At 33.8% G+C, this 22,487-nt stretch overlaps 5 protein-coding genes across 5 annotated transcripts; 1 reads left to right on the top strand and 4 right to left on the bottom strand.

The window, feature by feature from the left end:
• Nucleotides 1-1,747: 1,747 nt before the first annotated feature.
• Nucleotides 1,748-8,039, top strand: LOC18046569 (transcription factor PIF1). The gene is made up of 9 exons (XM_006443611.2): nt 1,748-1,900; nt 2,160-2,251; nt 2,360-3,188; nt 4,653-4,751; nt 4,846-4,911; nt 5,026-5,091; nt 6,131-6,529; nt 7,113-7,200; nt 7,728-8,039. Exons 2-9 carry the CDS (start codon nt 2,163-2,165, stop codon nt 7,730-7,732), a joined length of 1,641 nt encoding a protein of 546 aa, XP_006443674.1. The 5' UTR covers nt 1,748-1,900; nt 2,160-2,162; the 3' UTR covers nt 7,733-8,039.
• A 715-nt stretch (nt 8,040-8,754) lies between these two features.
• LOC18046568 (zinc finger HIT domain-containing protein 3) lies at nt 8,755-11,241 on the bottom strand. Its single transcript, XM_024188771.1, has 7 exons — nt 10,842-11,241; nt 10,702-10,733; nt 10,443-10,484; nt 9,646-9,729; nt 9,465-9,553; nt 9,293-9,343; nt 8,755-9,175 (listed from the first exon to the last, which is right to left on the bottom strand). The coding sequence occupies exons 1-7, from the start codon at nt 10,919-10,921 to the stop codon at nt 9,152-9,154; spliced, it is 402 nt and encodes a 133-aa protein (XP_024044539.1). The 5' UTR covers nt 10,922-11,241; the 3' UTR covers nt 8,755-9,151.
• Nucleotides 11,242-14,354: 3,113 nt separating this feature from the next.
• On the bottom strand, nt 14,355-18,051 carry LOC18046567 (26S proteasome regulatory subunit 4 homolog A). The gene is made up of 6 exons (XM_006443608.2): nt 17,454-18,051; nt 16,775-17,020; nt 15,707-15,876; nt 15,407-15,623; nt 15,105-15,245; nt 14,355-14,765 (listed from the first exon to the last, which is right to left on the bottom strand). The coding sequence occupies exons 1-6, from the start codon at nt 17,934-17,936 to the stop codon at nt 14,682-14,684; spliced, it is 1,341 nt and encodes a 446-aa protein (XP_006443671.1). The 5' UTR covers nt 17,937-18,051; the 3' UTR covers nt 14,355-14,681.
• A 1,589-nt stretch (nt 18,052-19,640) lies between these two features.
• LOC18046566 (S-protein homolog 1) lies at nt 19,641-20,057 on the bottom strand. Its single transcript, XM_006443607.2, has one exon. It carries the CDS (start codon nt 20,055-20,057, stop codon nt 19,641-19,643), a length of 417 nt encoding a protein of 138 aa, XP_006443670.2.
• Nucleotides 20,058-22,052: 1,995 nt separating this feature from the next.
• On the bottom strand, nt 22,053-22,487 carry LOC18046565 (S-protein homolog 1). Its single transcript, XM_006443606.2, has one exon. The coding sequence runs from the start codon at nt 22,485-22,487 to the stop codon at nt 22,053-22,055; it is 435 nt and encodes a 144-aa protein (XP_006443669.1).

Raw genomic sequence — 22,487 nt, 5'->3', positions numbered from 1 at the left:
TTGTAATACATGTGGAGATGTTACATGAAACTATAATAAAGTGGAATACTAATTTTTAAAATTAAATTTTAAAAAACTAGTGTCGGCCCCAACTCTATTATCGTTTGCCATTTATTTTGGAGTTGGTGTAATCAAATCATAGTTTGTTACTGTGGCACAGTGTTTGGCAGAAAGGGAGTCGTATAATTTTTAATGAAGTACTCAAAATTAACTCAGCGGTCAAACAAATCCTTTGGAGTTCAATTATAATGTGGAGTGCAATCAATCATTCAAATAGATTACAGAATCTGAAAGCTTCAATCGCTTCGGTCCACCACTTATGTCCAAAATAATAAAGAGCGACGTCCAACTTGAACTTGGCGCGTGAATCTCCGATGCCTCACAAAAACAAACAAATCTAGAAAATTCGTGAAGCAACTTTTTTTTTCTTTTATTATTATTATTATTATTATTATTATTAATTATAAATATATAAGTATTATCAGACGACGGTTTACCGTTAATTGTCATTTTCTGCGAATTAATTAACTAAAGAAAAGATAGCAAAAGCCAAAACGCACAGCACTGTGAGTCGCGTGTGCAATCAATTAAACTATTGTATGGCTAACTCATGTAATCATTATATTAAACCAAAGTATTTTAAGTTCATTATTATACCCTTATCCATAATCTCGTTTATTTAAATTGGCTTCATCTCCTTAATTTAATCTAAATGCTCAACATCAAAATCATGTTTCCAACATGTGAACCAAGAGCCAGCACACTCTTAACTAAACAGTGTTCTCTAATCAATTTGTAATACAAAATATGAACCAATCATGCTTTTTTATTTATTTATTTATTTTAAAGAAAACACTAGGATCTTTTAGAAAATATTATAAAATTTAAGATGCTTTTGTTGTAAGAAAGCACCAAAAAAAATCTTATTTATTTATAAATTTTTAAATATCTCATTTTATTTCTCATGTTATATATATATATATATATATATATATATATATATATATATATATGTGTGTGTGTGTGTGTGTGTGTGTGTGTGTGTGTGTGTGTGTGATTTTTGATAATACATATGAGATATGTGCATATTAAATTTTTATTTGATAGTAATAATTTTGTTTATTAAAATCTCACGAATACTCTTAAAAAGTATCTACCAAAGGGGTCAAAGAGAAAAATAAAATTTTTAAACAATAATGGATGGAGTCGTTTTTTGATCTTTCTCAAGTAATTTTTTGATAAAATTGTTCATAAAAATAGTGATTAGTAAGTAGTTGATACTGGATAAAAATTAAATTAATTTAAAAAAACATTTATGAAAACAATATTGACGGCTGAAAAGTTAGAGAAGGGGGGGCCCCACCAAGCACCAGTACCGTGCTTCAATCTGTACGCACAAAACGGAACCTGTAAACACTCTGTAATATACTACTAACCCGTCGTTATATCTGACAACAAGGATAAAATCTCCGTAATTGGCAATAAGTACACCTGGTTTTAGAAAAATGCAAAAAAAAAAAAATAATAATAATAATAAAGAAAAACGAAAAAGGCATACAGATATGTCAGGGTCGGGGACAATTACAATTTTACATATAAAGCGTGAAAATAGTTTTCGTCTTTTAGCTTCATATTATTCCGAACAGTAAGAACAATAAAATAAAAGAAAGAGGGACCTTATCTTCGGGACTCGCTTTGCTGGCTTTGCATATGAGACATACAATATTATTATTATTATTATATATAATATAATAATAAATACAAAAGGCCGACATACCATAAAATCTTCTGAATCAAAAATTTCTCCAGTTTCCTCATCATCACAAAATTCATATCACCCTTTTCTTCCTCTCTACACATAAGAAAGAAGAAAGGAAGGAGAATCAAATCATCATCATTAGTAATAATCATATTATTATTATTATTATTATTACGATTTCACAAAATCCGACTCATATCATACTTCTTTTCCATTTATGTGGTCTGAATTTTTGAAGCTCAGTCACTTATTAGATATTACTTTCTGTCGCTGTGAGTCAATTGACTCAATTCTCACATTCAGGATATAATTCTTAACTATTTATTTCTGCCTTTAATGAACTCAATTTTATTTGATTTCTTGATCTAATGAATTTGAAACTAATAATTATATACAACAGAGGATGAATCACTGTGTTCCAGATTTTGAGTTCGACGACGATCACTCGATCCCTACTTCTTCAGTTTTAAATCGCCCTAGAAAATCAGCCATGTAAGCTTCTTCTATGTATTTTGTTTTTATACTTTTTATTTACTTATTTATTTATTTTCCAATAATAAATGAAGGAGAAATGAGAATCTCAATTTTTCTACTCAACAGGGCGGAGGAGGATGTTATGGAGCTGCTATGGCAAAACGGCCCAGTCGTTTTGCATAACCAGAATCAGAGATCCCTCAAGAAATCGCAGCCTTCGTTTCCCGCCGACCAATCAGCTCCTAGAGAGATCCCTTCCTCACACCATCACCAGCAAGAACAACAGGATCACCTGTTTATGCAAGAAGATGAAATGGCTTCTTGGCTTCACTATCCCCTTAATGACACTAATTTCGACTCTGATTTTTGCACCGATCTTCTTTATCCAGCTCCTTGTATTACTTCCACTACCACTACGACCGCCACAGCCACAGCCACGCCTCCGGTTCGTGCCACTCGCGTGAGAGACTCACGACCTCAGCTGAATACTGCTACTACTGTTGCTTCGGCTCCGCCTTTGAGGCCTCCGATTCCTCCTCCACCGAGAAGGACGGAGAATTTCGGTCTCTTCGCCAGGCACATGCCGAGGGAGGTAGCATCAGGACCGTCCAATTCGAAGAGCGTGACGATCAGAGAATCGACTGTAGTGGACTCCAGCGATACTCCCGCCCCGGGGCCCGATTCTAGGGCTTCGGAGGCCATGAGGAGTATGGAAGGCGCGTCTGGCGTCAACAATAATAATAGGTGCCGGAACACGAGCGGCGCTGGAGCTGCGGCTACGTCATCTGGCGGAGGCGGCGGCAGTAGTGGAGCGAGAGATTTGACCATGTGCGAAATGACGGTGACGTCATCACCTGGGGGCTCAAGCGCCAGCGCGGAGCCGCCGGCTCAGAAGCCAGCTGCTGAGGACCGTAAACGTAAAGGGAGGGAAACCGACGACGAATATCACAGCGAGGTAAAGTCTGCTTATCATTATTTTTATTCTTTTTACTGATTGTCAGTTCTTTGAAATTTTTTTTTTTTTGGGGCTATCGTGCGCGAGTGTGACGTTAACGAACGTGTGCACTCTCACTCTCTCTCCTCGGGATACCCTGACACTTATTCGGTACACGTTAGTTGTTTACGGCCGTTTGTAGAAGCCTTGATGGTTGAATCACCAATTCGGGTCTCTTTTCCATACACGTAGTACTGACGTCTTACGTGGAATTGCCACGTGTATGATTGGAAATGGGAATTGCAGTGTGCCAAATTGGGGTTTAAACGCCATTTCGATGGACGATGATTGGCGGAGAGTATAGGTTGATTTGTAACCATGTCATTGCGCTGATCACGGGACTGCTAACCCGACCCACGCCGTTTTTGTCAGTTGTGCCTTTTTCTTTTCTTTTTTTCTTCCCCTCCCTCCTGCACCGAAAGAAGAAAATTTAAAGTTTCAACTTTTCTTTGCAAATCAAATTTTATCCTTTTGGCGCAGTTGCACTGATGGTCAAGTTTATTTGTATAAAAGATAAGATAGTAGTATACTACTAAAAGAGGGAAGTACAACAATTAGTGCTAGCAGTACTATGATCAAAATTAAATGACTTAATTTGGTGGTTTATGTTAATGGGATGTGGATATGCACTGGACTAAATCTCATTTGTTACCAGATAAAGCTGGGATGCTGATCATTAGACACTGAAGGAAGATCGTGGGACTTGTTGCTTCGGATTCTTTCAATTGATCTCAAGATAATCAATATAGGTAGTAGATTTGGGACTCTTGATATCTTCCTTATACTTCATATGGAAGCATTAAAAGTTTACCATTGAATGTAAAAGCCATAATTATAACTAGTGGTGGGTAGCAGTAGAATGGTGCCAGTTTTGAAGTGATTAATATTGAATTGTTGACATCCCTTCTGCGGCAACTTGGTATAAACAAGAGAACCTTTTAAAGTCTTCTGCCTTGGATGTGGAATGCTGAGATTTTAGCCATGGAGTGTTGGGCTTCTGCAGTTTATGCTAAGGAGCATAGCAAAAATTCAGAAAATGGAGAGAGATAGAATTTTGTTGTTGATATTGGAAATAGTTTGTCAAATGGTTGGTGCTTACATTCCAGTTCAATTTTATATGTGTCCAATTAGAAGGCAGATGTCTGCATTTAGTACATTTAATTAATAAACAAGCAGAAAACTAAGCAATTTCAAGTGCTTACATGGTGCACGAATACTAGAACAAGGCAGCATCGCACTACTGTAATATTGGCAGTTATAAGAGGTGTCAAAACAAATGATCTGCCTATATTACAAAGATAGATTGAATAAATATGTTCTGATGGTGCTTTTTACTCTTCATGTTTTGAGCATAAAAGTTCTTTACTCTCACGATATTGCTTCTCTCAACTAATTATGGGAATTTCATTTTTTTTTCGGGTAAAGGATGTTGAATTGGAATCTGCTGATGCAAAGAAGCAATCTCGTGGTTCAACATCTGCAAAGAGATCTCGTGCTGCGGAGGTCCACAATCTCTCGGAGAGGGTTTGTACTCATACTGAAGCTAAACTCTGTTGAGAGATTTTACTGTCTTTGTCGTTTCCATCTGTTAAAAGGAGTAATTTGCATCCATGTACAGAGACGCCGAGATAGGATAAATGAAAAGATGCGGGCTTTGCAAGAACTCATACCTCGTTGCAACAAGGTAGTAGTGTTTTTTTATCAGTCATCATGTTTTTAGGCAGTGTTGAGAATTTTCTGCATGAGTGATTTGACTTGTTGTTCATTCCTTAAGTTTTTGTTCTTTTTTGACTTTCAGTCGGACAAAGCTTCGATGCTGGATGAGGCAATTGAGTACCTGAAAGCACTTCAATTGCAAGTCCAGGTATATTCCTCCTATCTTGAATTTTAATGATTAAGAGGAAGTTTTACTGATTTTTCATTCTGGATATAGACCGGTATACATTATGTTCATGAGACTTGAGATGTGGCTTTCCCATTCATTTCTTCTTTTTCTCAGAACTTATGCCAAATATGGTTGTTTACACTGAACTGAGGGAGTTGTTAAATTGTTAATACTGTAGTATTTGCGCAGCATGCCAATGTTTAATGTAATTTGTCTCAGGAACACATAAAGGTCATGAGCTTATTACTGCTGCATTAGAGAAGCTATTTTCAAAGAGTAATGATAATCTAGCCTCTTGGTCAAGATCTCTTGCACTTAGAACTTGATCTTTCTGTTGCATGACAGTGTTTTTTTTTTCCCTCTCCCCGGCTCCATAAAGGTCATGGACATGATATGAGATGAGTGAAATAAATCTTGAAGATAAATTTGTTTCTTAAATCATAATGACTTATATTGGCCATTTGTTAGTTATTGTAGTGTAGAAATAAAAACTGTTTGAAATAGTTTTGTTTAAAATCTTGAACTTAGAAGAGGCATTAATCATTACTCCCTAGCACAATATTTAATTCTTTTTCTAAGGACTCCTTGAGACTCAGATTAGATCAAGATTAGATAGGGTTGACATGTTGGTAAGTTTTACCATCTAGATTCTGTAGGACTGGGAAATTGTCCAAGTGGTAAATACCTCATTTAAAAGCTAATTCCAGCAGCCACCTGTGCCCTTTCTGTTAATTTCAGACTTCCCATCCTACCAATCCAAACACCAAGGGGTATTTATGTCAGCGTGTTATCCTTTCCAAAAACTGAAAAATCTGCCTGGTTCTGGAAATTTTCTGGAAGTGCCACGTCTTTCACGTGTGGTTATTGAATCAGTCCTAAGCTTATACTATGGAGCTCAATGTCTTTTATCTGATTCTAACTTATGTTGCATAAAGACAATGGCATACTATAGTTTGATAATTAAATTTTGAGCTTTTGCAATATTTATAATGAACATTAGACTAACTATTTTTTGCAGATGATGTCAGTGGGATGTGGCGTGGTTCCCATGATGTTCCCTGGTGTCCAGCAATACATGCCAAACATGGGGATGGGAATTGGAATGGGCATGGGCATGGGCATGGGCATGGATATGGGAATGAGTCGGCCTATGATGCCATTTCCAAATGTTTTGGCTGGTTCAGCCATGCCAACACCAGCTGCTGCTGCTCATTTAGGTCCAAGGTTTCCAATGCCGCCCTTTCACATGCCACCTGTTCCCGGTCCTGATCCATCCAGAGTCCAAGCTGCCAACCATTCAGATCCCATGTTCAATTCGTTTGGCATGCAAAATCCAAACCAAGCACGGGCTTCAAATTTTGTTGATCCTTATCAGCAGTATCTTGCCCTTCACCGGATGCAGTTACCTCTTCAACAGGTAAACCAGTAGCTTCTTTGTTGATCCTTATCATTGTGTTTTGCCCTTCACCAGAACAGCTCTGCTGCATATGGCACTCGTCTGCCATCTTAATATTTCCTCCTGATTGTCAGTTGTTGTGGTATTAGACGTGTGCTAGTGAAGGGGCAGATATTTCCATGCAACTACCATGTTACATCACCTCTCTATCTCTTCCCTGTTAGCCACCTTTCTCAAGCTCAAAATAACAAATCCCTCCAAAACCCTGGTGTAGGTAGGATTAAAGCCTAGGACCTCTCATATAACTGTACGAGAGCTTAACAATTGAACAAGCTGCTACCTGCAAAATTCAGTAAATTACTCTTTGTTGTGTCATCACATGAGAGAATAATCAAATGACTATGGACCAGGCTTGGGCTTGTTCACTTTTGAGGTCAAGTTAGAAGTTTAATTATATAGAACTGAAATTCATTCCCGCCAACGCCTCTACCCAAATAATTAAAAAATTGCAATGTTCTTGGTTATTTATATGCTCAAGATAAAAGTCTTGAAGTTGTCCTTTCTCCCTTATACTGAGTTATGTTCACTCTTTTCATTTTAACAGAATCAATCAATGGTCCAGCCAAATGCAAGCAAACCAAGCACCAGTAAGGGAGCTGAAAATCGTGAGAATCCTGAGAATCACCCATCTGGTAGGTGCCTTTACTTATATATCCATGTATTTATTATAACAGTCAATTGGTTGCAGCATGCAATAAAAAGAAAAATACATCCTTATCAATCACTGTTGAAACGTCTGCTGCACCCTGTTGCATGTTACGTATGATTTTTTGTAAGATAGGCTTGCATAGCTCACATATGAACTATGTTTATCTGTGAGAGAAAGATGCTGCTTTTTCCACTTCAATTTTGGATGCGATAGCTGCGTTCGATCTCTGTCTATCAAATGAAAGGATAACATAATGAGCTATATGATAATTGTGGTGCGAATGGCATTGTTCCTTGTAAAGGATTTTACAACTATACATTGCATGCAAATGCTGCAATCTAATATTGCACGATACTCTGAATGTTTCTACTTTTCTGGATGATAAAATAAAGGGACATGATGTGATAGCTTAAAAGTGACAGTTTCAGTTCTCAGTAATATAGTGAGTTCAGTTGCATGTGGCATGGAATCAGAACATACATGAATGATGGGAGCTTCTGTGAATTGCAGGTTGAAGTCTTTCGACAGAGTCCCTTGTAAAGGCTGTCGCCTGCCAAGTTTTGTAGTGTAAGAGAAAGAGAGAGAAAGCAACACCCCACCTTAGAGCAGCTTCTGCAACTGCTAATTTGATATATATATATATAACATCGGCTAACATGTAAATTATTTATACCCCAAATGTAAAGTTTTTTTTTTTCTTTTCCTGTTTTAACTCTTTCTAACCTCCATTTCTTCTCCTGCCTACTCAAATTGCGAAAGATGCTTGAAATTGAAATTTAGCTCTTCGAAAGCTGTTGGGGGTCATGTTGGCAGTTGGTGCCAGTGGAGAGAAATATTCACGATGTTGATACATTATTCTTAGCCCTAGAGATTTCCTGTTATGCCGGTGGTGCCTCGCTCAATTTGCACTTTGAACAATATCAACAACGTACTCTCTTTTTTTTAAAAAAAATTAATTATTGTGGCTGTCATCTTATGCGAAAACATGGTGGTCCTCTTACTTTTTCAGAGTTAAAAAGAAGGCAAATGTTATGATACAATTAATGAAACATACACACTCAACAACAACCACACAAATTATGTGGGTTCATTATTTGTGTGGTTATTATTGAGTGTGTATGTTACATTAATTGTAACATAGGAACTCCCTAAAAAGAAGCTTATTAGATTCTAGGATTAGAGGAAACTAAAAGCAATTTGGATTTTTGACAGCCCAAAGAAGCCTTGTTGCCGTTTTATACTTTTGTCTTGGGTGTTGTAACGAAAGCTAATCAGTGGCTATGAAGTGAAACTGAACGAATATTTTGGTAATATGAAATTGGGTGGTAAGTAGAAGCTTTTAAGCACAATATAAACATTTTCATCAAATAATAACTGTGGAGTAACATCATGTTAGCCCCCAAACTGTGCCTTGTCAAAGTGGCTAAGAAATTTTGAAACGACAGATGATTATTACCTATAATTCTAACTACATTTGCATCACATTGGAAAAGTAGAGGATTACTGTCGGCACAATAAAAAACATCACGCGCTCCTCAACCAAATCACAGGTCATCTACTCATTCATTCTTTATGATTGTTAAAAGGAGAGGGGGACAGGGAGAATAGGATAAACGTTGAGAACAATCAATTTCAAATATTAAGCAAGGAGTAAGTACTTATGGCTTATTATACACACACCATTTTGTTTCGGGGCTTCCACGAGTAACATACATTCGACTTGCCTTGCAAATATAAGGACCTGAGAAGCATGACCCCATCCGAAATGGCAGGTACAATTTCTATTCTCTCTGATTATAGTATGATTTGGAAGGCGACACAGGTAAGCCTCAAAATACTTCTGCAGGATAATTAATTTCTGCCGCCCGTATCCTGCTTGAGAAGTTAATTTCTGCATCACGTATTGTGCTTCATGTAGAAACAGCTGCTTGCTGTCAGGGGCTGATAGAAGCAAGAATCTGAAAACAAAGGAAGCCAAAGTACTGCTTAGAAGTTCAGCATTCAAGTTTCTGCAAGAATGCTGGAAAAAGGAAATCACATTGATACTCAACTTCCATAGCAAAACACATGCATACCTTGTCAGTGAATGTGCGAAATGCCTCCACTTCCATAGCTTTGTCCAGTTCCTAACCAGTTTAATAACCAAATTAGCTGATAATCTAACTTGTCTATGTTAAGTGGCAGTTACAGCTTAACTATGAATATCATCAAGTAAAAGTGACTCCTATATGAAGTTATAGTTCTCACAATCTCTGGGTTGGAGGAACTATCAATACCCAAGATAAGTTTCTGAAGGCTTTCATCCTGCAATGCATCACGGATTTCACTGGAAGAAGCTGCATGAGAATGTTATACAGAGTTACATTTTGCACAACGCAGTTTATGGTCTCAAGATTTAGAGCCAGTTTAACCCCCTTATGAACCATACCGATGGATTCTAATTGCTCCTTTTGCAACACCTGACTTGGTTCATCAACATTCAATGGCCTTTCTACAGGCGATTCTGGAAAAACTGACAAGCATGAAAGCCAAGAAATTAAAACTATGTGAATGCTCAGGGAATTATGCTTGCATCATAAACATGAAAACCATCAGCATACATGAACAAGTTAAATCTGATAAAAATAATGGTTCTTGAATCCTGGTGATTGCTAGAAATAGGATAATCAGGCATTGGACAATTATTCAATGTCTTGAAAATCAAGACTACAAAATGTCACTTTGCCTATGTCAAGAACCACGAAGGAACTTTTTTCCTTTGCATACTGTTTCCTCAGATGACAAAGTTTACCATTAAATGTCAGCTGATGAATACTAGTTTCTCAAAAAAGTGTCAAATTGTCAGATGCCTCATTTTTTAAATGAATAATTTGAAAAACTAAGGTAATTGTCAAATATTGGTGCCCATATATACATGAAGGCGTATATTACTACAAGAATCAAGAATGTGTGGATTGAGAAAACATGGGGTTCTTCGATTTATCTAGCAACTGGGAACCATCAGCAAGCCCATTCGTACATGAGCAACAGAAGAGAAAAGATAACGTGTCCTTACCATCAAAATAAATACAAACCATCAAACAACCATTATATAGAGAATTCATTAATACAGAACTAAAGATTAATGAATAATGATCACAGGAATTCTTAACATACACATATATAATATATTCAGCAATTAAAACTCTTGAATCAGGTAATTGATTTAGTTAACAAACCACTTACTTGGTTTTTCCTCTGTAGGTTCTGGTTTGGCGCAAGGGGTTTCTGTGTCAAGCATTACACTCGCATTAGTTCCCTTAACAAGTAGCACGATAAAAAGGTCACAGAAACAATTATATGGAAACAATTGCACATACAAAGACTTTATATTACATCGCTATTTCAAAGCGACAGCGATTACACCTAAAATGTTTTTCTCTATTAGTTTCAAAGCTCTAAGCTTGCTGCATCAAAAGATAAAATCTAAGTAAACGAGAAATACCTTTGTGGTTCTTAAAACAGACTAGAGAACAGCTGCAAGCAAGAAGGAAAAAAAAGAAAAAAGAAAAATTGAGTTAATAAATAGCAAGTGCTTCTGCCCAAATAAATAAATCAATAAATAAAGATTAATGGTGAGCTTACTAAGGAGTAAAACAATTGGGGCATTTGTACTTAGATTGAGCTTCGTTGCACACTTGACATAGCCGAGCAGGAGGACCCATTATTCGAATTGATTTATCAGCAGAAAGGTTAAGCAAAATACTATGTGATAAATAGTAATCGACCGCAGTTAACTTGGGGGTAGTATCAGGCTTTAATAGTTAAACATGAACGCCTTATTCCTCCTACACCGGCGCGCACCCTACACTCTGCAGCATTTGCGAATGAACCCAACTCTGAATCGGTTCAAGTTCAACCAACGACTGATGACCGTGGGGCCAACTATCTCAAAATTTCTCAAATTTTGTTAGCTTGTCTTCTGTTAAAGATGCACAGAAACACCACGCAATGGTTTCAGGTTTCGTTTATCACAGATTTTGACGAAGAGTTTATTTAAATTATGTTTTTATTAGTAGAAATTTTATTAAAAAAATTTATGTAATTATTTTAATAGGTAAGTTTTTTAAAGTTATGTTGTAAAAAAATAAAATAAAATTGTTAAATAAATTGAGAATATTTTAAATATTTTAATGTTTAAAAAAACTTTTCAATCTCGTTCAAAATTTGAGTTTTTCGTAATAGAGATAAAATAACTTATTTAAACTTTAAAAACTATATTAGGAAAATAACTAAATAATAATAAAAATTATGATAATAGTTTATGAGATTAAATAAGTATTTGTGTTTATATGCTATTCCAAATAAGCACTTACACCAGTAAAGAGTTTTGTCCTTTAAAACTCTTTTAATATCATTAACTTAAAAAGTATTTATTATTACATTCAATTGAATTTTAGTTATATTAAGCTTTGATATATTAGAATGGTTTTGCATTCCAGTGAATTTTAGTTTGTTAGACTTTACGGGTCATTTTTATTATGCCGTGATTAAATGAAAATATAAGACTAATAAAATTAATATAGCATATATAAATTAACATTAACGATAAAATAAATGATACATTTTAGAAATGAAATATAAAATTTATAAATAGAAGGTAAAACGAATAAATTAATATAAATTTATGCATTACTGATAAATGAATAACAAAATTACAAATATAACACAAAATTAGAAAATCAACATTAATGGTTAAATAAAACATAAATTTTGGAAATGGAACACAAAACTTAAAAATGGAAGCCAAAATAAGTAAATTAATATGAAATTAATAAAATAATGTATTACTAGTAAACAAAACAAAAACTTACAAATATTTAATAAAACTAATAAATTAAGTGTAAAATAAAAAATAAATTTTAGAATTAGAACATAAGATTGGTAAATGACATATAAAACAAATAAATTAATGTTAAACTGGTAAATGATATATTACTGATAAAAAAATAAACTTACAGATATAACATAAATTTAGTAAGGGTAAATTTGGTAATGCATAGCTTTAAAATAATTATTATTAGTTGCGCCAGAAAAATAATCAACTGTAAAAAGAATCAATTAAACATTTAGTAAAATTTACTTTTAGAAGAACTGTAAGTTTCAAAACCAGTCTTATGTTTAGTAAATTTTACTGTTAAATTGTTATAAGCTTATAAGAATATAAATGAATTGACAGAATTGAACATAATATTGAATAAAATTTATTTACATATTTATAAACATGAATATAAATTTTTTTTATTGTGTATATGTAAAAATTGATAACTTAAATATTTTATATTATTAATTTTTTAATTTTGTTATCTCAATATAATTGGTAATAATTATAATCTTTAAGTTAATGACCGTATTGCCTAATTAATAAGGATAATTTTGAACTTTTATAATATATATGAGGATATATACAAAATAAATACTAAGTATAAAATTAATTCTCAAAATCAGAATTTAAAAAACTACTTCATTCCAACTTTTCAAAATCTATTGTAAGATAATGTGATTTTGCCATAAATTATTTCTAGAAAAATTAACGAAATAGTAAAATTAGTTTTTAACTTCTCAAAATCGCCTTTAAACCTCTTAAAATCAATTCCAAATGAGCCCTAAATCATCATTAACTGTAAAATAAAACATAAGTTTTAGAAATAAACATAAGACTTATAAATAAAAAGTGAAACAAATAAATTAATATAAAACTGGTAAAATGATGTAATACTAGTAAACAACAAAAACTAAATTAACATTAAATGTAAAATAAAACATAAAATTTAAAAAATGAAACAAAATATTTGTAAATAAAAAGTAAAACAATTAAATTAATATAGCAGTGATAAATTGTTGTCTTATTAATAAATAAAACAAAAACTTATAAATATGACACTAAACTTATAAGTCATGATTAAGTGTAAAGTAAACACAAATTTTGTAATTACACCTAAAAGTTATAAATAGAAGGTAAAATAAGTAATTTAACATGATTGCTATTGAAAAAATAAAAATAAAAACTTAAAAATATAAAATATAAAATATAAAATAAAAACTCATTATAATATTCATCATCTAATATATTTATTGATTTTGTATTTAAATTGAATAATGATAGTTTTGAATTTATGTAATAAATGTGATGTTTCATTAAGTATAAGAACTTATTCTCAAAATTAAACCTTAAAAAACTATTCTTTTAGTGTTTTTCAAAGTTATTATAAAAAGATGTGATTTTGTATCATTCTACACCTACTTATCAGTAGCCCTAAATGATCTCTAAGTATAAGTAAGTAGTAAAGTTTAAAATTGCGTAAAATATGCATAAGACTTAAAATTAGATTTAATTCTATTGATATATCATAAGCGTGTTTAGTAATATGAGAATATCTTTTTTTTTTTTTAATTTTAGCTTAATCCACATCAAGATAAATAATTTGCTTAATTAACTCGTGTAGTAAACAAATACTACTATAGAAAATGAAAAAAAAAAACCTTGATTGAATATAAAATTTATGGTTAAACCAATAAAACTTATTCTACTTGATTTTTGTACAATTGTTTTTGTTTTTGTTTTCACTTGATCACTGGTTTTCTTATTTATTCCATTAAAATAAATGAATTAAAAACTATGTTAATTGTTTTACAAGTTAAATTTTTTATATTTATTTAATTTATTTTACCTTCTATTTATTAGTCTTATAAATCATTTATATGTTAAAACAATTGTATTATATGTAATATTTTAAAAAGCATACTATTAGTATTTATTATTTAATAAATCTATTTAGATATTTTTTAAATTTGTTATTGATGACAGAGTTTGGGCCAATGGTCAACAATTAATAGTTACTACGATTTATTTTTCTTTTTTCCCTCCCTTTCTAATCGATAGATTTCATGTGTTCCGAAAACGAAGTTTAGAGAAAAAGAAAAGGACGAAAAAAAGAAATGACTGCGAGGCCACTTTCCCAGAGTCTTGGCCGCAATGCGCGCATGTACACAGGCTGAAGCCAGCAAGATGGTTTCATAGGTTAACAATCAGAACCTTACTCTGAGAACAAGGTATCAGCCTATCAGGATACTTTAGTATAATTTGCTCACATCAGCTAAAACATAAGTCAGGTTGTGATTTATTGATTGCACATTCACCAGGAGGCACATATTGGGAGGATACTTAAGCCGATCATCATGTCAGGTAATCTTTCTTAGGAATTGGAGAAATGAAGCTAAAAGAGCAACCAGGATAACAATACCACAACAAAATCTGGAACGGAAAGAAACCAAAGCGGCTGCTAACTTGCATGTAGACCTTACAAAACAACAGTAAACAACAATGTTTAAAGTCCAAAAGAAGCCGCTTCGAAAGTGCTAACAGTTGAATTTGGAAATACAGCAAAATGAACTAAACAGTAAAATGCAGAACAGTAAAGTCTTTCACATATAAAGCCCTTCTGGCACCCCTTCTTTCTTCTTGAACATCACCTTTTCCTTTGCTTTCTTAAAATCTGTATGCGTCACCTGCGGAACAGCATTTCAAAATGCCAAACAAGTAATCAAAACCACTTCCCAAGGGATCAGAAAGACAAAACATTTTTTGCATTATGCAGATTCCCTTCAAATCTTGCTAGGATTCCTACTTAACCAAAGTCTATCCATTCTCCTACATATCTTAAAACAGAAAGGCCACCTGTCAGCTGTCGCTGGACTACATAAAAATCTCCTTTACTCAAACAGTGTATAATTTAACATAGCCAAACTTATAAGCCAACACATGGATTGCACTTTCAACACACAGGAGACAAACAAGAACAGAAATGTCACACCAAATAAATTACAGGATAGAGTGTTTAAGCTCACCTTCATGCGGCGCTCTCTCAAAGCAAGCAAACCAGCTTCAGTACATATAGCCTTTATATCAGCTCCAGAGAACTCATCTTTGGTCATAACAAACTCTTCCAAGTTGACATCATCAGCCAAGGTCATCCTTGATGTGTGAATCTGAATCCACAAACATAAAAGTCAATTAATCAAATAAGGAGACTTTAACTCTCTCTGTACGTGTTTCATTTGTATTTTACTATTTATAAAACAGGCATAACACAGATTTGTTCAGCACAAAAGTTTACGACCTTCATATAATCAAGAAATATCTTTCATACCTGGAAAATACGTCTCCTAGTCTTGATATCGGGAAGAGGAAATTCAATCTTTCTATCTATTCGACCTGGCCGAAGTAAAGCTGGATCCAGGCTTTCAATTCGGTTGGTTGCAAGAATTACTTTGACATCTCCTCTAGAATCAAACCCATCCAACTGGTTCAGCAACTCCAACATGGTTCTCTGAATTTCACGTTCGCCACCTGAGTGGGCATCATACCTGTCGAGCATACAGTATTCATTGAACAAAAACATTCCTAAGATCAAGATTACATCTTCAGAGGCAAATACTCGTTTACTCACCTCTTCGTACCAACTGCATCAATTTCATCAATGAAGACGATAGAAGGTGACAGATCATCAGCAACTCTGAAAAGTTCCCTTACTAATTTTGGTCCATCACCCAAGTACTTCTGAATTAATTCACTACCGACAACACGCAAGAAAGTTGCAGATGTTGAATTTGCCACAGCCTGAAAGAATAGGAATAGGTCATATATGTGCCAAGCAAAGCAGAAATGCCATCAATGGTCAAACTAAACAAGGCAGAAGTCACCACAAACACTTAAAATGCAGTAATATGGCCAAAATGGAAAAAAACTAAAATATGACAGTTTTTCCTGTCTATTTCAAACTACATATGACAGGTAAAACAAATTTTCTTTTGATAAGAATATGACAGATAAAACATTAAATACAAGTCCACAACAAATACGAAAAACAACAGCCAGATTAATGATTCTTCATGTTCATCTGTCTGAGAATCTCCAAAAACAAACCTAATACCAATGATTTCACAGCATACAGCTCAAGGAGCAGCAAAAAAAAAGACCAACAATCTTATAGATGATTAAAGAAGAGCAGCTACTGAGGCAAAATAAAATAAGCAAGAAAATATGAGCTAAAATGCAACATAATCACAAATTTCTGTTTCTGCATGCTTCAAGATGCAGACTAGTACAGATGATGCTGCCACGTAAATCGTGGAAGCTGAATATTCACTTATGGTTCTAAACTAATTGGATTTCCATATAAGGTGTGCATCTATGTCACAGCACAGAAAGCATTAGCAAATACAGTGATTTAAAAGGATGCAAGTTAAGATTAAGAAACCCACAGCCATGATAGGATGCCATATTTTACCGCTTAGAACATAATTTGTGATCAGATCTCATATACACAGTTTGTTTAGAAAAGAAAACAGATATGAATAACTAGAGCAGCTATACAAACAACAAATAATCTACTACCAAACAGCACCAAGAGGATAACACAGGTACACACAAACAATTTAATCTACTGCCAAATTGCTGACAGGGTCACATACATAAACATTTAGCATAAAGAAGGTAACATAGTTCAAATACACACCTTTGCAAGCAGTGTCTTGCCTGTTCCAGGCTCTCCATACAATATAACTCCCTTAGGAGGCTTGATACCGATATCTTCATAAAGTTCAGGATGGGTAAGAGGAAGCTCAACAGCTTCTTTAATCTCCTGTATCTGTGCATCTAAACCTCCAATATCAGCATAAGACTCCAATGGAGCCTTCTCAACCTTCATCACAGACACCATTGGATCTACTTCATCTTGCAGAAGCCCAACGACCGAAAGAACCTGATCAGAGGCCAGAAAATAATGTTAGAACCAACATATTTCCAACTCATTTATAGCATTAATCAGTCATTGGCAACAAAACAGAATGTAATATCATAGACTTCACAAAAATGAAAAAAAAAAAAACGTGTGTATATAAGTGTCATGTCATTAAATATGTAAATTTCAAAAGATTCAATCCAGACATCCTAATCTCCTCAATAATCTTACCTACTCTTTAATTGCGATAGTAACTAACATTAAAATTATTGCGACAGTAACTAACATAAAGAAGTTTTAATTCCCCTTCTTTGTATTCAAAATCCACAAGCCCTAGGTTCAAATTTAATCTTCACACCACACCTAACATTTTTCCAATTTAATCTATCACCTAACCGGAAAATACAAGTCGCAATTGGGAAAAAAACCCAAAAATTAAGATCGAAAAATATACCTTATTGTGCATCAAAATAGCACAGCCAGGCTCCAGCTGATCCTTATCAACAAAGGACAAAATCCCGACGTAATACTCGGGCCCCACCGACGACGAAACAATGGCGTGATTCTCATCAATCAGCTCCTCCAAATTACCAACGCTCATCGGCGAACCTCTCAGATCGTCAACCTTTGACCGATCTTCCTCCGCCTTCTCTTCCTGCGGCTTCAATCTCTCCTGATTCGTAACAAACTCCTCTTCCATCAAGAGATAATCTTTTATCCTCTCAAGCTTTAAAAGCCTCAGCTTGCACTTACTCAGCGGCGTAACGGTCGGAAGGCGTGCCGCCGCTTCTGGTCCTTTCTGCTTTCGTTGCTTGCGGCCCACACGGGCCGGAGGAGCGGCAGGCTCGAATTTTTTATCTTTCTTATCCGCTCCATCTCCCTTGCGGTCACCTCCTGGACCTTGCCGGTTCAGACCTCCCGGTGTTCCCTGACCCATGGCTTCACACTAGATTTCGAATTCGATTAAGTGAGAGAATAAAAGCGAGAGGGTTGGCTTTGATAACAAGTCACTCGACCGCCCGAAAGATTTTTATTATATAGTGAGACTGTGAAAGAAAGCTGATATAAAATCGGATTCTTCTAAACCCAAAAATAAGGATGTTATATTGGGTCAGTGGGCCGACTTTACTTAGTTGGGCCCATACACCCTGCGACGAATTTTATAGTGCTTTTCACAGCCCTTTAAGATCCTTTTAAACCCACTTTTGCAATCATGTGTAAGTTATATTGCTAGATAAAATGATGAATATGAATGAATACAACTAAATGAATCCTCTATGGGTCCCATCTTTAAATGATATAATTATTTTTGTTAAAGAAATCAAAAATAATTTTTAGGCAATAAAAAAATAAATAAGGTTTTTACTATTAAAAAAAATATGTTCAAAATTTAATTAAACTATAATGTAACCTTTTATCATTTTTTGTAATTTTTATTAAAGTGAGAGCTACATACAGTAGAATCTCGACAACTTCAAACTTTAATTAGATACGAGTTTTGTCAATCCCCACTTGGGGCCAATATGCTGGATTATAATTCAATTAATTAACATTTGCTTAATTAATAAAATTTTCTTAATCCTAATATTAATGATTTATCGAAGTCTTCTTGTATATAACAAGTGGAAAAATCGTGCTGGATTTGAGGAAGGCTAGGGATGTAAAATTTTCCACAAGGGTGAATTTTGAATGATTTTTGGAGAATTAGGAAAAAATAATCCACAAATTCTTAATGAAGTAGGGTTTGGTTTTATACTTCCCATCCCACCCCAACCCCAACCCCAACCCCTCTTATATGTAAAAAAATTTCTAATTTTTATTTAATAATCTGTATTTTGTTAATTTTAATGTTGGTTAATAAATATTCTTTTTATTCTTACTTATTTATGTTAAGCTATAAATAAAATAAATCCCTATAATATAAACTCTTATTCAACCTTTAAACAATGGTTTATTTATAAAAGAATGATAAATCTTACGATCATTGGCTATATGAATATGATAAAGAGAAGGATGAAGCCATTAACAAAGAAGGACCTGAAACATTGGTATACGGTTTTACTTTTTTATTTATTATTTATCCAAACACTTTACAGTTTTGATATCACTTCAAGATATTATTTTAATTTTTTAATAATTTAAATACTTTTATAATATAGTGATGATTTTATTTAATTATATACTTTTAATTTATGAAAATTATGTATTTATACATATTATAAAATAATAAATAGAGAATGGAGTAGAGATGGATAAATCATTCTCCATCCCCCACTAAATTTTGAAAGAGACCAAAATTTTTAACGTGGAAGAAAATGAGGGAGGTCTCTGACCCTCTACCCAATTGCCATTCCTAATTTGAGGCCGGGTATGTTCCACAAAGTGCAGGTCCAAGACCACTCGGGTTACTTAGTGGCACGTACAGGCACATGCATAGGCCCAACACGAGGCTCACGTCCTGCGCGGCCTTTGATTTTAACCACGGTTGAGGCTGACAATTGACCGGACCTAATGACCTCTAGAAATCACTTGGAATAATGAAATCAAGTAGTAATCAGCGCAAAGTCGAAAGAAACTATCAATCAGATTTAGGCGTTTATCATTGAAATTTTAATAGTTTATTTTGTATATGTTTGGCTGATCACTTAGGATCCCATTTATGAGCAAGAACATAATGGTTTTTCTTCTCGCTAAATGCATAAATGCCATCATCTCTGGCACTCCAGCGGCAGAAATTATAGGCACATTTCTTGGCTAGAAACTGGTCATCAGGGCAGTAAACATCGAACGCTTTATGGCCATTGGCCCACCTCAAGTCGCAAAAGAAAAGCGTGGTTGACCAGAAGTTGACGCGAAATGTCCAATTAAACTCTGTGCCAGCAGCCAGCCGTCGAAGCCCCAAATCGTCGTCTTTCGATTTGCAATGAGCTTCCAATGTTGAGCTATTGTTCAAATTATTGATTACGTGCTCTGTGAAATGGTTCAAAAGTGAGTTTGTGATGGGCGCTTGACACGCAGCTACTAAAAACACCAAGCAACTCACCATCAACCACTTCATTTTCATGATTAATTTTATGTGCCTAGCTGCTACTGCTGCAACAACATGCCTTTTATTTGTATATGTATGAATAGATCCACCACAAGAAAATGGTGTTTTAACCACGAATTTTTTACTCTCAAGGCAAATTTAGTTGCCTATAATGATATTTAGCCACAAAATTTTAGTGCTCTGGCCAATAATTATGGGAGAAAATTAAAATATTAAATTAATAGATTTGCCACAAACTGTTTGTGGCTGAGCACTATTTTGGCAAGATGACAACACTTTCATGCATCCAATGAATCGATTACAATTTTACCAAAAATTAGTTTTCTTTTCATCAGGTGGCAAAACAATTGGTGCTCTATTTGGTAATTTGTTGTAATTTTTAACTGCTTACATTTACTAATTTTCGTCTTCGTATGCCATGCGCTATTGCACTCATGACCATCAGTTATTCTCATGTTGAAACGCCACTTTTGATTCGAAATTTGTTTTTGTTAATCTGGGTAGTGCAGATATTTTAAACATATTACTCCATATGTGTACAATTTATAACATTATACTATTAAGCATATATTTCTATCCACTAAGTGACAATATTCTTGAAGCTAATTAAATAAATGAAGACTAATTAAACATTTATTCTTCATAATTTTTTTTGTTTAAAATAAATAAGGGATTAACTCTCATACTTGAGTATAAGTATCATAAATTTATTGATGAAGTATGCAACCGACCGTCATTTCCTCTACAAACCATCTTTTGTGTATTCAAAAGAAAACCCTTAATTTTTTTTTTTTTAATATTATATACAATACAACCAAACTTAAAGTATAAGAGTTGCATTATCGGTGCCCCTCTATATATAATCCTTATGAAGCACCTCATCCATCACAATTATATTAAAAGACATACTAAATCTAATTAAGGGTCCCTTTGGAATTAAGGTTGGGTAACTATAATTTAAAAGTTACAGTGCTAAAGTGTTTAGTAAACAATAGCTGCTTTAGGTTAGAAGTTATGTTGATATGATTTTTCACTTGTATGTTATGTTGATATGATTTTTCACTTGTATGATAGAAAACCAATTATACCTTTGATAATTTTGTCAAAATTATTATTTAAAATTTATATTTGTTATAAGCTATTAATTTTTGTTTCATAGTTATAGTCTTTTTTATAGCAGTTGTAACTTAAAAGTTATAATATCTCAATTCCAAACAGGACCTAAACATCTATATTTTCTCTCTCTAAGCATTTCATCCGCATAACACACTATTATTTTTTCACATTTTTTATTTCTTCACAAGTACTTCACATTCTAATCAATGTTACTGCATCAATGAATTCTAAATGATGACAATCTTCTCGTCCATTGTCAATTTCATGTATAAACTTAAACAATAAATTTTCTTTCTTATTATTTCTCCTTTTTATATTAAAAAAAATTTAAAGATTAGCTATTTGAATCCATTGTTAACTCTTAAGTATTTCAAATATATAAGATTTTTTTTTGGAGTTAAATATATATATGATTCTTTTTTATTCAAAATTTTGTGTAGCAAAATTCGAATTGGAGTTGAACGAACGAAATTTAAAAAATAGAAATGGATTTTTTTGAAATTAATATAACTCTTATCAGAGAAATGGTTTTAAAAGAAAGTTACAAGGGTGCTAATCATCTCACTCAAAATATGAATGTACATTTGAAGCCCCATTGAATCCAGCATACTAAAAGAGGTCGAAACGTGTCTTAAAAAAAGTTAACACCCAAGAATCAAATCCGGTCCAATTTCAAGCTAAATGCGTTCAGTTAAGTGATATCGATAGGTTTGAATAGAATTAAAGTTTAACTTACGTATTTAACCGGCTGTAAAAGCCTTCATTTAAAACAAGGCCAACAATTAATTTAAACATAAAATTGAACTCCATTCATTCAAATAGGGAAAACGATCCACTTCACAGAACTACAGAACCAGAGACATGCATGCACGCACTAAATTTGATTAATTAGTTGCAAGGCGGCTGTTTCCATTTCTGCCATAACTCATCACGGCCCTCAGGAATATTTTTCAAGTAAATCCCTTCATCTTTGGCAGTCCAAATGCAATCTTTGTAGCGGCACCGGAACTGAAAGAAATCCTCATTCCAAAACACTTTAAAGTTGTTGCAGAAGTTGTCCGGTTTTCTCAGATGGCACCAGAAAAGCGTTGTTTGAAAGAAATTCTCTTTGAATTTCCAATTAGATTCTGTCCCCGTCGTTAGCTTGTGCTCCCCAAGATCATCGTCCTTGGATTTGCAGTGGAGGAACAACGTTTGATTGTTGCTCAAGTTATTTACAACATGAACGTGCCATGTTTTTGTGGGTATTGGGGAGACTGATGGCCTTATTGCTAAGGCAAGAACAACAATTACCGCAACCAAATTTAGCCTCAAAGAGCTCAT

Source organism: Citrus clementina, unplaced genomic scaffold (genome assembly GCF_000493195.1).
Source record: "Citrus clementina cultivar Clemenules unplaced genomic scaffold, Citrus_clementina_v1.0 scaffold_3, whole genome shotgun sequence".
In the NCBI taxonomy this organism is placed as follows: Eukaryota; Viridiplantae; Streptophyta; class Magnoliopsida; order Sapindales; family Rutaceae; genus Citrus; species Citrus x clementina.
Note: the sequence above shows the minus strand (reverse complement) of the source record. Positions and strands in the feature narration are given on the sequence as shown.

Excerpts from the sequence above, each read along its gene's own strand:
- LOC18046569 (XM_006443611.2), top strand. The coding sequence starts at position 2,163 with ATGAATCACTGTGTTCCAGATTTTGAGTTCGACGACGATCACTCGATC. Across the intron at positions 3,189-4,652 it reads ACGACGAATATCACAGCGAG|GATGTTGAATTGGAATCTGC; the intron begins GTAAAGTCTGCT and ends TTTCGGGTAAAG. Across the intron at positions 6,530-7,112 it reads TGCAGTTACCTCTTCAACAG|AATCAATCAATGGTCCAGCC; the intron begins GTAAACCAGTAG and ends TCATTTTAACAG.
- LOC18046568 (XM_024188771.1), bottom strand. The coding sequence starts at position 10,921 with ATGGGTCCTCCTGCTCGGCTATGTCAAGTGTGCAACGAAGCTCAATCT. Across the intron at positions 9,730-10,442 it reads ACCTACAGAGGAAAAACCAA|TTTTTCCAGAATCGCCTGTA; the intron begins GTAAGTGGTTTG and ends CATGCTTGTCAG. Across the intron at positions 9,554-9,645 it reads GGAGCAATTAGAATCCATCG|CTTCTTCCAGTGAAATCCGT; the intron begins GTATGGTTCATA and ends ATTCTCATGCAG.
- LOC18046567 (XM_006443608.2), bottom strand. The coding sequence starts at position 17,936 with ATGGGTCAGGGAACACCGGGAGGTCTGAACCGGCAAGGTCCAGGAGGT. Across the intron at positions 15,877-16,774 it reads GCAAGACACTGCTTGCAAAG|GCTGTGGCAAATTCAACATC; the intron begins GTGTGTATTTGA and ends CTATTCTTTCAG. Across the intron at positions 15,624-15,706 it reads GATGCAGTTGGTACGAAGAG|GTATGATGCCCACTCAGGTG; the intron begins GTGAGTAAACGA and ends TATGCTCGACAG.
- LOC18046566 (XM_006443607.2), bottom strand. The coding sequence starts at position 20,057 with ATGAAGTGGTTGATGGTGAGTTGCTTGGTGTTTTTAGTAGCTGCGTGT.
- LOC18046565 (XM_006443606.2), bottom strand. The coding sequence starts at position 22,487 with ATGAGCTCTTTGAGGCTAAATTTGGTTGCGGTAATTGTTGTTCTTGCC.